The 14,163-nt window shown below is 42.4% G+C and overlaps 1 protein-coding gene across 1 annotated transcript in view; it reads right to left on the bottom strand.

Moving 5' to 3' along the window:
* The window catches only part of LOC138296216 (solute carrier family 22 member 2-like), a 286,618-nt gene that overhangs the window by 58,527 nt on the left and 213,928 nt on the right, over positions 1-14,163 (bottom strand). Inside the window, exons 7-9 of the mRNA XM_069235137.1 lie at positions 8,348-8,562; positions 3,095-3,203; positions 394-506 (exon numbers count right to left, since the gene is read on the bottom strand). Of these exons, the coding sequence (XP_069091238.1) occupies positions 394-506; positions 3,095-3,203; positions 8,348-8,562 (437 nt within the window). The remainder of the gene's footprint in view (positions 1-393; positions 507-3,094; positions 3,204-8,347; positions 8,563-14,163) is intronic.

Raw genomic sequence — 14,163 nt, forward strand, 5'->3', positions numbered from 1 at the left:
GGAGTAGAGGGCTTAATTTGATCCTGCCTTCAAAGGGATTGAGCAGAGTAACACATAACAGAGGAGGTGAATTGAGGGACAGCCAAAAGCCTACGCAAAAATCTATTTTCAACCTGCTGTAGTTGGTTGGCACCTTTGTATACCAAACTCCATAAACCAGGAAGCACACTTACTTTTATATATGCTCACCAACTCTTTCACAGCTTTATGACCCAGTCTGTGAGCAAAACTGAAAACTAACTCTGTAGCTCTCTGACATTGAATGGCCCTGAAACAATTCCAATTTAGACTAGAATCAAAGGAAATTCCAGAAACGTAATAGTTGTCACTCTTGAAATCCCTACCGCTCCCAGTCCGAGCTTCCTTCTGTTGTGAGATAGGTTGATCACTTACCAAACACAATAAGGGGCAGCTCATGCCAAATCTCAGCCAACCTGTAGACAATAAACGGTGTGATGATGCCGCCAAGGTCACACATAGAGGAGCAGACCATGATCCCGAGGTTTCTGAAAAGTGATGATAAAATAAATATTTTAGAATGAGAGTTGAAGGAAAATATACCCTGGATGGTGATTTATCTGTTTAATGTCTGAGTGTTTTGATCATTAGAAAAAAATAAAGTTTACTTATCCGTATTTAAGTTAGCATTATTAGGCTAAAACAATGCACTGGGCTTTAGGCCTGTTCGCACTTATAGCTGAAGAAAACGCAGCTTTTTTAACGTTGAACAAACAGGTCTTACCTGGTCATGTTTTTAATTCCCTGTGTTTTTCCTTCTCATAAAATTGTTGAAATTGGATTCATTTCTTGCAGTTGGTTCTTGTAATCTATCAGTCAGTGTACCTTAGTAGGAAGCTATGTCAAGATGTTCTTGTATGTTGCATTAATTAAGGACTGCTGCCGCCTCAAGAACTGTATTTCTTTTCACTTTAAAACGGTTTAATGTTTAGTTTGCTCCAATAGTGCAATGTAATTTCCCTTGTTTGTAGGATAAAAGGGATCATTATATATTAATAATTTGGGCTGTCCTTAAAGTAGCCTGTCTTGTGTAGGACACTTCCTACGGTATTGATTCGTTCATATCCTGTATCTTTGCTCATACCTCTCTATGATGCCATTCCACGCTGTATGAAGAGCGCTGCTTTCCAATCCTCTGAAACTATAACACGTGCCTTTTCTGGGATTTGTGCTAAGCTTTTCTTAGATTCATAACAGACCTTTTGTCCACTTCTATGAAAGCAGAATCTTAGATATTTGACTTATGCTTGGAAACATTGTCCTTGTTCCCATTCCGAGTAGTCCCCATGCAGGACTGTTATCTGACTTTATAATTAGGTTTTACATTTGAACTGGCGTCTCCATGTTATACTGTTTGCTAATTTATCTCTTGCCCTTCACTTATGAATAGAGTAGATTTATGCTAGGCCTACTGATTTATATTTTACCTATGGCTAATTCCTTTATGGTATGAACTCTCACAATTGACTTTATTTTTATGAACTATTGGTGCTGATGTGAATAAGACTAACTAACTGTAGTTTGCCTTCCTAATGATTCCTAATTTTGAATACACCTTTATTGCTTTGACTTTGAATATTGTCCTGCAAAGGTTTTCTTTATTTATTTTCAGGTGAGCCCTCATCCTTTGAGACACACACAGTTCCGATCCTGCTCACTCACCCATGGAATTTATTGGGGCAAATCATCCACATGAAGTAGGTCCATAAACTATATCAGCACTTCACAACGGAATGCCCAAGTAAGACAGAACTACAATCACCTTCCTTTATGTGGGTTTTATGTGAATTCATGCTCAGCCTATGAGCACATGATTTCCAGACTGCTCCAAAACAAAATATTGGTCTGTGCAGTAGGTGTGTATGTTCTTGTTGAGTTACCTGGTGAATAATTGAACACCTTTAGGTTAATTTCTACTTTTTATCACAGAATCGTTGTTTTTTTCCTGTTCATTTCTCTATAGTTTTTCTTGTTATGTCCTCAACTCGGATTTGTATTACATTGTTTCAATAGTTAATTTCTTCTATTCTAATGTAAAAATGTTTAGTGACCTAGTACTAACTTGTAACTATCATGTCCCTTTTGCAATGTATGACCCTGATTCAGACTCGCCCAGATGAGTAAGTGCTATTTATCAAACCTGATAAAATCCAACACCCAGAGGTTCTGAATTTATCAGGTCGACGAATTACATATATCCCACGTTTTTGTAGAATAACATTTAGTTTGTTGCTTACCACACTAAAATCTGCATGTCTTGATACATACCATTTTGTTTTCCCCTGCTAAATTTCAGCAGGTTTGACCTACAAAAATTTAACAAAGCATGCACATTAAAATCATGCAGTAATTACCGGTTGCAATAAATACCACCCAATTCGGAATTCCATCCTCTACGCAACCCAGAATCAGGAGCATTGGGTTCAATGCTGGTCTGATACTTAAAAATGACCTATGCCTCTTGAAATTCAGTTTGGGCAGTGCCAGATGCACTCTAATCCTCATAATACCAATGTTAAATGCTGCTGGTGTCTATCTAGATCTACCTGACTACTTGCTTTAATCACCCTACCACAGAGGTTTAATCTAGATCCCAGAAGCCCCAAAGGCTCTCTGGTGGGTGCCATATTTCAGCCAAAGCCTTATGTGTATGTGTGAGGTGTCAGAATGTCAGGGGTCCTTCCGCACATTTTTGGAAGGGGGTCCCATCACCATGCATCACGTCACAATCCTACCTGTTCTCTACACTAAAGAGCTAAAGGTGACCATCCTTGCCTATATCTATATCTGCCCCCCAAATTCCCATTTGCACACTCTCCTGTAACCAAAGAAATGAGTATGCAAGTTTGCATCTTTCTTTCATAACTGGACTACAGTGTTTAGCTATACTGTTTCTTGCTATGTATACATGTCTTTATGAACGTTTAACTGTCTGCCTCATCTATGCGTCAAGACCTTGCATAAGGGGAGCCTCTAAGGGCCTGCACAAACTACCCATATGCAAAACATTAGGAAAATTAATCTAAATTGTTACACAAGCAATACATTTTTCTGTCAAAACTAGGATCACACTGACCTAATAAATGTAGGATACAGTTCTGCGTTCACCAGGCAAATCATTTCATAGCATAGTGTTATGCCCATTCTGCTCAAATATGCCATTGTGACCTTCAGCCAATCCAAACCTATAAGACGAGAGGAAGCATCATTAGAGTTTGTTACTATGGTTTATTGTGTGATGAAAAACCATGAAAGTAAAAAGGAATCGGCAACCTTTTGCTTAGTTCTGCTTTTCATACTTATGTATAGTATATAAATATTTATTAAACACAATGGGGGTCATTCTGACCTTGGCGGTCCATGACCGCCATGGCGGAGTGCGGCGGAACCACCGCCAACAGGCTGGCGGTGCTTCCTGGGCGATTCTGACCGCGGCGGTAAAGCCGCGGTCGGAAAAGGGGAGCCGGCGGTTTCCCACCGGTTTCCCGCTGGCCCAGGGAACCCTGCCATGGCGGCGCTGCTTGCAGCACCGCCATGGGGATTCCGACCCCCTTCCCGCCAGCCTGTTTCTGGCGGTGTCCCCGGCCAGAACCAGGATGGCGGGAACGGGTGCCGTGGGGCCCCTGGGGGCCCCTGCACTGCCCATGCCACTGGCATGGGCAGTGCAGGGGCCCCCTAACAGGGCCCCACAAAGATTTTCACTGTCTGCTGTGCAGACAGTGAAAATCGCGACGGGTGCCACTGCACCCGTCGCACCCCTTCAACTCCGCCGGCTCCATTCCGAGCCGGCTTCATTGTTGAAGGGGCTGTCCCGCTGGGCCGGCCGGCAGTCTTCTGGCGGTTGCCCGCCGGCCCAGCGGGAAAGCCGGAATGGCCGCTGCGGTCTTTTGACCGCGGAGCGGTCTTTCGCCGGGAACCACTTGGCGGGCGGCGACCGCCGCGGTCAGAATGACCGCCAATATTTTCACCTATTCAGATAAAAGGTACTCATGTATTCAAAAGTATTCAGTGACCTTGCATACAGATTTTCTGAACTGTATTTTAACTATGTATGCACTTGGTTACCAGTTACAAATCACACCACCACATCACACCACCGCAACACTTTGCAGTATACACATCTAGCACCACGTGGCATCTTGATACTCTATGCATGATATAGCCACCATGTACTAGAAGCCACACATTGCAGAAAGTCATCATCTGGTGGGAGAAGTATCAGTAGCCCGTTGGCTAGTCACCGATGCACCCCCTGAGGCCACTTTGAGGGTGTAAATATGGCACCACTGGCACTTCGACCTCAGATCACATCTGGACTGGAGAGAGGGCCGATGGAGGACTGCTCAGCTGTGCCCTGGACCTCCCAGGAGAGGCTGAACAAACCGCTGGACTGCACTTTCTAATCTTTGGGCTGGCAAAGAGAGGACTGTGCCTTTGGGGCCTGGCTCATTGAAAAATCACTCCTGAGTCCCAGACAGCAGAGCTGAATTCCAAGAATCAGACTTCCTTTACAGCTCCAGAGCCACAAAAGCTGTGGAAGCCCGTCTTGACCAGCCGGTACTCAGAATTGCCTGGTAGCCACCAATATGCAGCCGGGAGACCAAGTCCTAATACAAAAGTTACACCCGAGTATGGTGGACCTGCAAGAGCCATTGGAGTGCAGATTGGTCAACCAAGACAAACATTAGCCTGACTTGCCAAGAGGTGACAAATTCCGTTCCTGGGCCATTGGGAGTGAATTCTGGTGTAACAAGGAAGAAACTAGTGTAACGTCTAGAACGACTTTAGAACCAGTGCCACTCTCTGACTCTGCGCCACTGCCTGCACCGGAGCTGTGTTCCTTGCTGAGTGCAGTGACCTTGACCTACACCGCAGGCCCAACACCGCCGCAGCGCCTAGAATTACTGCCACAGCATGAGTCCATAGTGCCATGTCACTGATGTCCATGGCACCCGACTATCGCAGCACCTGTGGCCCCATGGTGTGATTGCAACACCACAAAGTCGATGCTTCATGCCTTGACCAGCTGGCTCCATCGACCCCGCCTTGTCATAAGGAACTAACAGCATGCCGCCAATGCCTCATCACCTCCCCTGCATCCGTAAGGAACCGATGCCTCACCCACCCCCTGCCTAGCAGTAAGGAACCTGCGCCTCACCTCCACTGTGGCAGTAAGGAACGATGCCGCACTGGCTCCAGCGACACCTCACCTCCTCCTCCGTGCAACGTCTTTGTTTCCTCATCGTTTTTCAAGGTACTGTAGCTGGGGTCTGTGCGACTCCATGACCGGCCCGCACTCCCTCATTAGTGGTGTCAGACAGTTAGAGATGACTCCTTCAAGACACTGTGATAGCCCCAGCTGGAGCTATTGTGTTTCTAAGCGCTATATTACATTTCATCTTTAGAAATTTGTATTTTTACTTGTAAATGCCAGATATTTGTCATTTTGGTCTTGTCTTACTCCAATAAATATTAACTATTTTTCTAAACTGGTGTGGAGTACTTTTTTGGGTGATTTCACTGTGTTACTGTGTGTGTGTGTACAAACCATTTACACATTGCCTCTGAGATAAGCCTGACTGATTGAGCCAAGCTACCAAGGGGTTGAGCAGGGGTTGTCTTAGTTGTCCTGACTAGAAAGAGGGTTCCTACTTGGACAGGGTGTAAAACACTGCCAACTAGAGGACCCATTTCAAACAAGGGGTCTATGTGTTTCTTTTTTCAGGCTTTACTGTATACATGAACTCTACACTCTAACTCTAAACAGAGTAGTAATTGCCTCTTTATGTTTCCAAACTGTGCTGTCAGAGGCACATTCACTAATTAAGATATTTTTCGGGGTAATGGGATAGACTTATTATTTTTTATTGCAATGCAGCACAACACCCTAGATTTCTGCACTGCATTGCACAAGGTGGAGAAAGCAGTGCAGAACCATATTCATTAAACAAGTGACCAGCTGCTACTTACTACCACTGTGCTGGTGCTGGAACAGGCTGCAGAGGGCCATGCACAACCTATGCACCATGGTGCTGAAGTGTATTCATGGTGTTTAGCACAGGATTTGTACTGCAAGTATATCCGTCAAGTACAAACTCACATATGTAAACAAATTATTAAACATTCCACACATTACATTTGTGCTGAACAGTAAGGCAGACATGCAATTTGGGAAATGTTTGGAGAAATAAAAACATTTTTCCTTGTTAGTGTCTGCTTCAAGGAGGAGTTATTTTTTTACTCAATCCCGGTCTGGCTATCTTAGTACATTGTGCTTTGCATAAAAAATATAGGTGTTTGGCTGATACCCCCAAGGTACATCCAATTAATGCCACACTGATGCAAAGTAGCACTGACATAAAGACCCTAAGGTTCAACTCAATTTTAAGGAGGCTCAGACTCTAGCTTAGTTAATGTGAGTCGCCATTTTCTCAATATTAGGAAATGGGAGTCACAGTTTTTCCGATTTTATGCAGAATGATTGTCAGGTCTGTCATTGACACAGATGTCGTCTGACCTCATCACTCCAAGAACTGTGAACGCGTCAAGTCATTCAGACAATGATTTAGATATGACACCTGATGCAAGATCACCCTGGGACAAGTGTTTCGTTATTACAATGGCAAGGTTAAATAAGAACAAACACAGACATTGTCAAAACAATGTAGTCTGAGTTGACATCCATTTACCTTCTATGATCATCAAGATATGCCTGGAATTTACAACTTGATGCAAATAATTGATGTCAGAAATTCCTGAACTTGTGTTAGAAATTCCAATCCTTGATAAGAGATAGTGTAGAAGGACTCCCAATTCACAACTTGTCAGGAAAGGTCTTTGTATTAGAGCACTAGATACTTCTAGACACAGTCTTGACTGCTGCCAGTGCACCAAGAAAATGCTGCATCACACCGGAGTGTCCTTTCCGGGGAACACTGCCTTCACTTTTCTCTGATAACCACAGGTTTTGTTGTCAACAAGGTATGCAGTGAGTTGCTTCTCCCTAAAAAATCATAGATTGCAAGTTCTACTCTCCATGTTCTCCTGGTGCATAGAAGTAAGTTTTAGGGTGTTAGGTTTTACATGACATTTTAACTATGTTAGAAATGTTAATTTTATTTCAGTTGTTCACAATGTGCCTATTTGCTGTTTTTGTGGTATTCTGTGTGGTTATTTTAGATTTGCTGAGAAACAGGATCCCCCCGTTGCAATGAATGTTTTTAGTTAAAAGTGTATATTCTTCTTCCATTTGTGTGTGTGACATTGTAAAAAGTGAAATAGGTTTATTTCTAGTATGGCAGTGGCCCAGATGCAGGCTCAGGGATTGTTAGAAACACCATAGCAATGATTCCACTTCAACAATGTATTGTGTGGGGTTCTGCAGGGCTGCAATACCTGTCTTTCGTCTTTAGCGCTGGTGCATTGAACCAAGTTCACCCGCGTCACCCATGGGTGGGAAATTAAACCCTGTAGAGCTACGCCAGGGGCATAGTTTACGCAATAGCACAAAATGCTATTTTGCTGAGAAAAAAGCATCCTCCCTGTGCAAAGATAGCTTTTGAGCTGGAAGGTAAATACTCTTTTGAGAGTTTGAACAGCTTTGTATCGCTTTGCCCCTGCGCAAACCCTTAGAAAATCTGTCCCAAATGGTATACTGCAGACAGAATAAAGAATTAAGCAAACCCCTTCCATGTTTCTGCAATGAAAAGAATGTGAACATAATACTGCCCAGTACTTTAAGCTGAAATGCAATGTTGCAAACGGAAATCATTACTGTAGAGAAATACCGGTGGCGGGCTTTTTGTTACATAAAATGCCCTATGTAGTGACAACATGTTTTCCAACACATAATTGCATTGTTCACTGTGTTGTGAAAAGTGTACTCTTGCTTGCAGCTTAGCACTGGCATGGTTGAATGCCCCAAATATTTCACGAAAGAGTTGTTTTTGTCAGACTACACATTTTTAATCTGCACTCCATGAGGAAATGTGCAATTTGGCACATTTCGTTATTTTATAGTGAAGCGCAACTCTTTTTGCAAATGTGAAATTTTCCGTATTCTATTCGTAAATAGGGGGGCCTTCAATATACAAATAAGAAATTGTATTCTGAACTGCCCCTTTTTAATGAATTGTTCTTTAAAAAGCTAAAGTGGGCCAAAAAATACCATTTAAATACATGGTTTTTGCTGTTAAATTGCAAGTGTTAATTAGCACAAACAAGTTATGCACATTCCACACACGTTGTCGCCAAGCATGCATTTTATGTAGTTCGTCCATGCAGTCTTGCTTTCCAGTACTGTTATTGTTGGGCTGCAGCAACCACTCACCATGTGGGATAAAAGCATTGATGAGACAGGCTATCCCCGCTAGCAGGGTCCCAATAGCCCAGGGATACCGCCGGCCGACACGGTCCACTGTCATCAAAATGATGATGGCTGAAGGAAATTCAACCAGTGCTGAGACAAAGAAATCAAAATAAATGTCCCCGCCATCAATACCCATGTGCATGATGAGGCCCTGATAGAGCACCGCACACGTAAACCTGAAAAAAAAGACACAAATGGCAACCAAATCAATTACATGTTTTACATACTAGATAGGGCGGTTTAATTAGGTATTTAAGGGGGGATATGCGAAAACAAAACACTCATCCACACAGGAGTAAGCCCATTGCTATTCAAAATCTGCACTCCCATAGATATGGTAGCCCAAAATGTGTAAAAGCAGTCATAAATCTCTTTAGCCCAGCCAGTGAGTAAGTCCTGCGCCCCCATGGCCTTTCACAGGTACAGCAACACATAGAAAAAATATATAAAACACTTTATAAAGTAATGTTATAATAAATATAATTATTCAGGATTTTAATATAAACATATACATATTTTTTAAATGCACTTTACACTTAGAAATGGTCACTAGCAAAAACGAGTAACGTTACTGGTAGGTGCAATAGTAGTTTTGCATGCTAGTAAATCTACACATGTAAATTTACCTTTGTGAATGGGACTCATTATTTGTTAAACTACAAGTTTTCATTGAGCCTGTGCTTTATATGTGAATATAAGAAGCAAGCAGATATCACCTCCTCGCCTATCATCCTTGTCCCAGTCCTTAACCTTGTGCCATGTCTTGTGTACCACACTGCATTTTCTGTCCTAGCTTAAAACAATCAACAGTCTACCACCATCATTTATTGACCGTCCCTGGTATTGCAACACCCCATTCTCTTGTACACAAAACTGGAACCCACCTTACATGAATATCAGATGCTACAACGCCGGTGTTTACCCTGCATGCCTTTCCCCCGTGGGCAGTACAACGAGTTGACCTTTACAACGCACTGTAATACCTCACTGGGATTTACAATTCATGCCTTTAACCGCATTAAAAAAAAACAAAGGTTAGAGGGGCGTTATAGTTAGGTTCTGAATTTACATGCACAAAATCATAAAAATTCAGCTGTTATTGTTCAAGTTACTTCAAGTAACTATAACTCACAGCCCAAAGTCACTATAAGTCGCGCCCCTACCATACACCGTTTTCTCATCAACAATGTTATTACAAATGTTGCTGTGATAATATTAATGGTGCCTTAGAAGATGTCATGAATGATGTAATATGTGGGGTAATTAGCTGTGCATGGTGAGGGCATGAGTTATAGTTACATTAGGGCACTAGTTATAGTTACTTGAAATAATTGTAGCTATAACTATAGTTTTGTGCATATAAATTCAGAACTTAACTAAAATGTCCCTATAACCTTTGTTTTTTTCAGTGAATATCTAAGGTTTTTCAAATGCTAAATCCTAACTATAAAGTACCTTTGTAAATGCTAAATCCTAACTATAAAGCCCCAGTCCCTGTCTCTTTTTCAGTACGTTTCTAACTATAACATCATTTTATCCTTTTGTCTTTCAATGAATTTCTATTTTTAAAGGTAAAGTTAGATGTCCACTGCCAAGCATGGTGTGGGGCACAGAACTTGGCCTGCTGCCAGGTTCTGCGCCCAGCCCTTAAAGCTATGCACAGCTGAGTGTATCATGTAACAATAAAAGGTGTTATTGTAAGTAAGGCAGACCTACTGCTTTTGTCAAAGGGTGAAAATACCAACATATAAAAAGTGGTAGGACTATTGGCTTTATGAAGGATAAGGATACTGAAGAATAGAAGTACATGTACTGTGATGGTCAAACATTAATCTCAACGATTAATTACCTAAGGGCATTATATGAACAAATGCCTATAGAATATATATGGACGAAAGAGTAATGGCGGACACTTCAAAGAGGAGAACATACTCCTAAGATAACAAAACAGAAAAGTTAAATATACAGATGAAAATACATGTGCCACAGCGATGGAACATCGATCTCACAAAGTGACCTTATTAAAAAACCTAACATGTGAATCTAATAAGTGTAGCATACCAAATACACGTAAGATATTGGTATGGGAAAAACGGCGGTCATATTGAATTGAAGACTTGGCTCATGGACTAACAGAACAAGAGGCCATTTCTCCTTTAGGACAAAATAAAATGCTTGCTATCTCTGAAAAATGCCAACAATGACAGATAAGGAATTCATGTACCATAGCGGTCAAGTATCAGTCTCACCCAAAAGCCTCAGTGAAAAACAGATATGTGGGAATCAAATATCGATATGAAAGAAGACATGATAAAATAAGGGAAGTAATACTTTATTAGTCGGAGCATCACAGAGTGGTAAAATACAGCCCCATAGAGATGGAGGTTCACTAAGAATACGTAAATAGAGGTATACCGTCATCAAAAATAAAGACACATAGGACCAGAACCAGATACCTTTATACATATTTTGGACCTGGGCACCAGGTCTCATTCTCCAAGAGGAGTTCCAAGAAGTGACAAGTCCTCTTCAGGAGCCATATTAGATCCCAAAAGTGCGTTATCCCAAGGGATCCTATCATTAAGACCCTTGGAGACTGTGTCCAAATAAAACATCCAAAATACCTCTCTCTTTTTCCGATATGTATTCATCTCATCCATGTGAGCAAATAAGACCTTTTCAAGAATAGTCTATTTAAGATCACTTTCTGTATGTCCCTACTCAATGCAATGTGCCACCAAAGGAGCCTGAACCCATTGATTTTGAATAGCTGACTTATGTTCACTGAATATCTTTGAGTTGCACCTCTTTATTGATGTATATAAGAGAATCCGATATAATGGCATGCACACAAGTGTGACATTGTCCACAACAATGATTCCCAGTGATACGGTAAGGTCCCCAAATTGATTTCTGTATAAATTGAGACCGATTAGCTATCTTGGCCCTAACCAACTTGTCTCAATTGCTGTTCCGTTTGGATGCAAAAATAGGCTGGGTGTTGGACTTTCTTGCTTATGCAGGGTCATTCCCAATCGTTTTGCCTCCTGTCTCCTATTTTTTTTTACCTGTTGCTGTTGGCTTTTGAACTCTGAGCACTTTACCACTGTAACCAGTGCTAAAGTGCACATGCTCTCTGTGTAAATTGTATTGTTGATTGGTTTATCCATGATTGGCATATATGATTTACTAGTAAGTCCCTAGAGGTGCCAGGGCCTGTAAATTAAATTCTACTAGTGGGCCTGCAGCACTGGTGGTGCCACCCACATGAGTAGCTCTGTAATCATATCTCAGACCTGCCACTGCATTGTCTGTGTGTGCAGTTTTAACTGTAAATTCGACTTGGCAAGTGTACCCACTTGCCAGGCCTAAACCTTCCCTTTTCTTACATGTCAGACACCCCTAAGGTAGGCCCTAGGTAGCCCCAAGGACGGGGTGCAGTGTATGGCTAAGGTAGGACATGTAGTAATATGTTTTATATGTCCTGACAGTGAAATATTGCTAATAAAGGGGCTACCTTTAAATCTGATTAAAGTGTAGATTCTCTTTGGGAGCGGATGAACATGTGGAATTTGGGGTCTCTGAGCTCATAATTTTAAAATACATCTTTTAGTAAAGTTGATTTTAAGATTGTGTGTTTGAAAATGCCACTTTTAGAAAGTGGACATTTTCTTGCTTATGCCACTTCTGTGACTCTGCCTGTTTGTGGATTCCCTGTCTGGGTCAGTTTGACAGTTGGGCTGGTTGCACCTCACACTAGACAGTGACAAAAAGGGAGCTGGGGTGTAGTCTGCTGATGAGCCATCTGTGCTAGGAGGGAGGAGAGGAGTGGTCACTTACACCTGATAGGGCTGTGCCTGTCCTCACACAATGCAGTTTCCAACCCCCTGGTGAGTGTCTGGGGCCTGAGCCTTGGCAAGGCAGGATTTCACATTCAGGAGAGACTTTGCTTTAAAGTAGGCCTACTTCAAAGGAGAAATTGGGTAAAAGAAGAGCAGCAAAAACCACAGACATAAGAACACTTCTGGAAACCAAGAGGAGCCTCTGCCTGGAGAACAGCTGAAGAGATGAGGAAGAAGAGCTGCCCTGCCTGTGACTGTGCTTTGTGGAGCTATCCTGTGGCTGCTGCTTCTGCCAGAGTTAGAGGGCAGAGACTGGACTTTGTGCCTTCCGTCTTGAGAAGAAATCTCCAAAGGCTTTTTTTAGAAATTGCCTCCTGTTGTTTGAAGTCTCAGGGACAGCAAAGACTTCTCTCTGCCAGCACCTGGAGTCTCTGGAGAGACTCCTACTCTGCCCTGTGGTGCCCATCCAGTTCCTCGGACCCTGAAAGGAGAAGCTGGCAGCCCAAGAGTGAGAAATCTACGCACAGAGCCCTGTGCGGGGAAAAGATCGACGCAACTCCGATCTGCGGCTGAAGAAACAATGCGCCACCGGCTCTGCGGCTGAAAATTGACGCTTGCAGGAAATGCGACCGAAGAATCGACGCACAGAGTGGGAGAAACGACACACAGCATTGGTGACGGAGACTCGGAGATCGAAACCCGCGCTGCGTGGTTTTTGAATCATCGTGCGGTTGGATTTCCGATGCAAGTACCCCTGGGAGTGTAAAAAAAAGGCAAGGCCTGACCGAACCTCAGAGTGCTGACCGGATCTACATATCGCTCTTCTGCGGAGAGAAGAAACAACACGCCCGACCCGACGAAAGGTCTCGCTCGTGAGTGAAATCGAAGCATCACAAGCCCTTTTTGACGCACACTCGTCCGTGCGGGGTTATTTTCGACACGCTCAAGGTACTTTTTCATGTTAACAGTGTTAGTGTGGGTTTTAAACTACATAAAGACTCTTTTTGCTTTTTAATTGATAACTTGACTTGTGTATGGTGGATGTTTGTTGTTTTGGTCTTGTTTTGTTTAGATAAATATTTCCTATTTTTCTAAACCTGTGTTGTCTCATTTTGTAGTGTTTTAATTATGTTACTGTGTGTGTGTTGGTACAAATACTTTACACCTAGCACTCTGAATTTAAGCCTACTGCTCTGCCAAGCTACCAAGGGGGTAAGCAGGGGTTAGATGAGGGTGATTCTCTTTTACCCTGACTAGAGTGAGGGTCCTTGCTTGAACAGGAGGTAACCTGACTGTCAACCAAAGACCCCATTTCTAACACTGGGGTAAAGTGAGATCATCCCCATTACTGTTCAAGATGTTCCATTGAGCATTATCAATTTGTCTAACTTTGTTGTTAGTGTTAGAATGCCTTATGACACACATCAATTTCTGTTGGTTGTCGCTTTGTCGATTTGCAAACATGCTTTGACGAACAGTGAACCTTGCTCTTGTGTACGCATCACGTATAAGTCCTCCCAGGTATCCCCTTTTGAGGAATTTCTCTTTTAGTGAGATAGCATTCTTATCATACTCCGCTAGAGTACTTCAGTTCCTCCAAATACAGGGGAACTGACTGAAGGGTATCCCTTAACATTGGGCCCATGGATGATACCTCTCAAAGTGTAAAAGAGTGCCACGTGCTGGAGGTTTAGTATACAGGGCTATTTGGAGTTGTCTTTATTCTTGATAGACAAGATGTCCAGAAACTCTACTTTCTTGTTACTTACTTTCGGGGTGAATCTAAGGTTATCATCACATGCATTGATCCACTCTATGAACTCAATAAGATTATCGGAGTCCTCTTACCAAATGAAGAAGATGTCATCTATATATCATGTCCAACTCTTGATATTTTCCAAAAATGGGGCAACCTCATTATAGATGCATCGCCTT

Source organism: Pleurodeles waltl, chromosome 5, assembly GCF_031143425.1.
Source record: "Pleurodeles waltl isolate 20211129_DDA chromosome 5, aPleWal1.hap1.20221129, whole genome shotgun sequence".
Taxonomy (NCBI): domain Eukaryota; kingdom Metazoa; phylum Chordata; class Amphibia; order Caudata; family Salamandridae; genus Pleurodeles; species Pleurodeles waltl.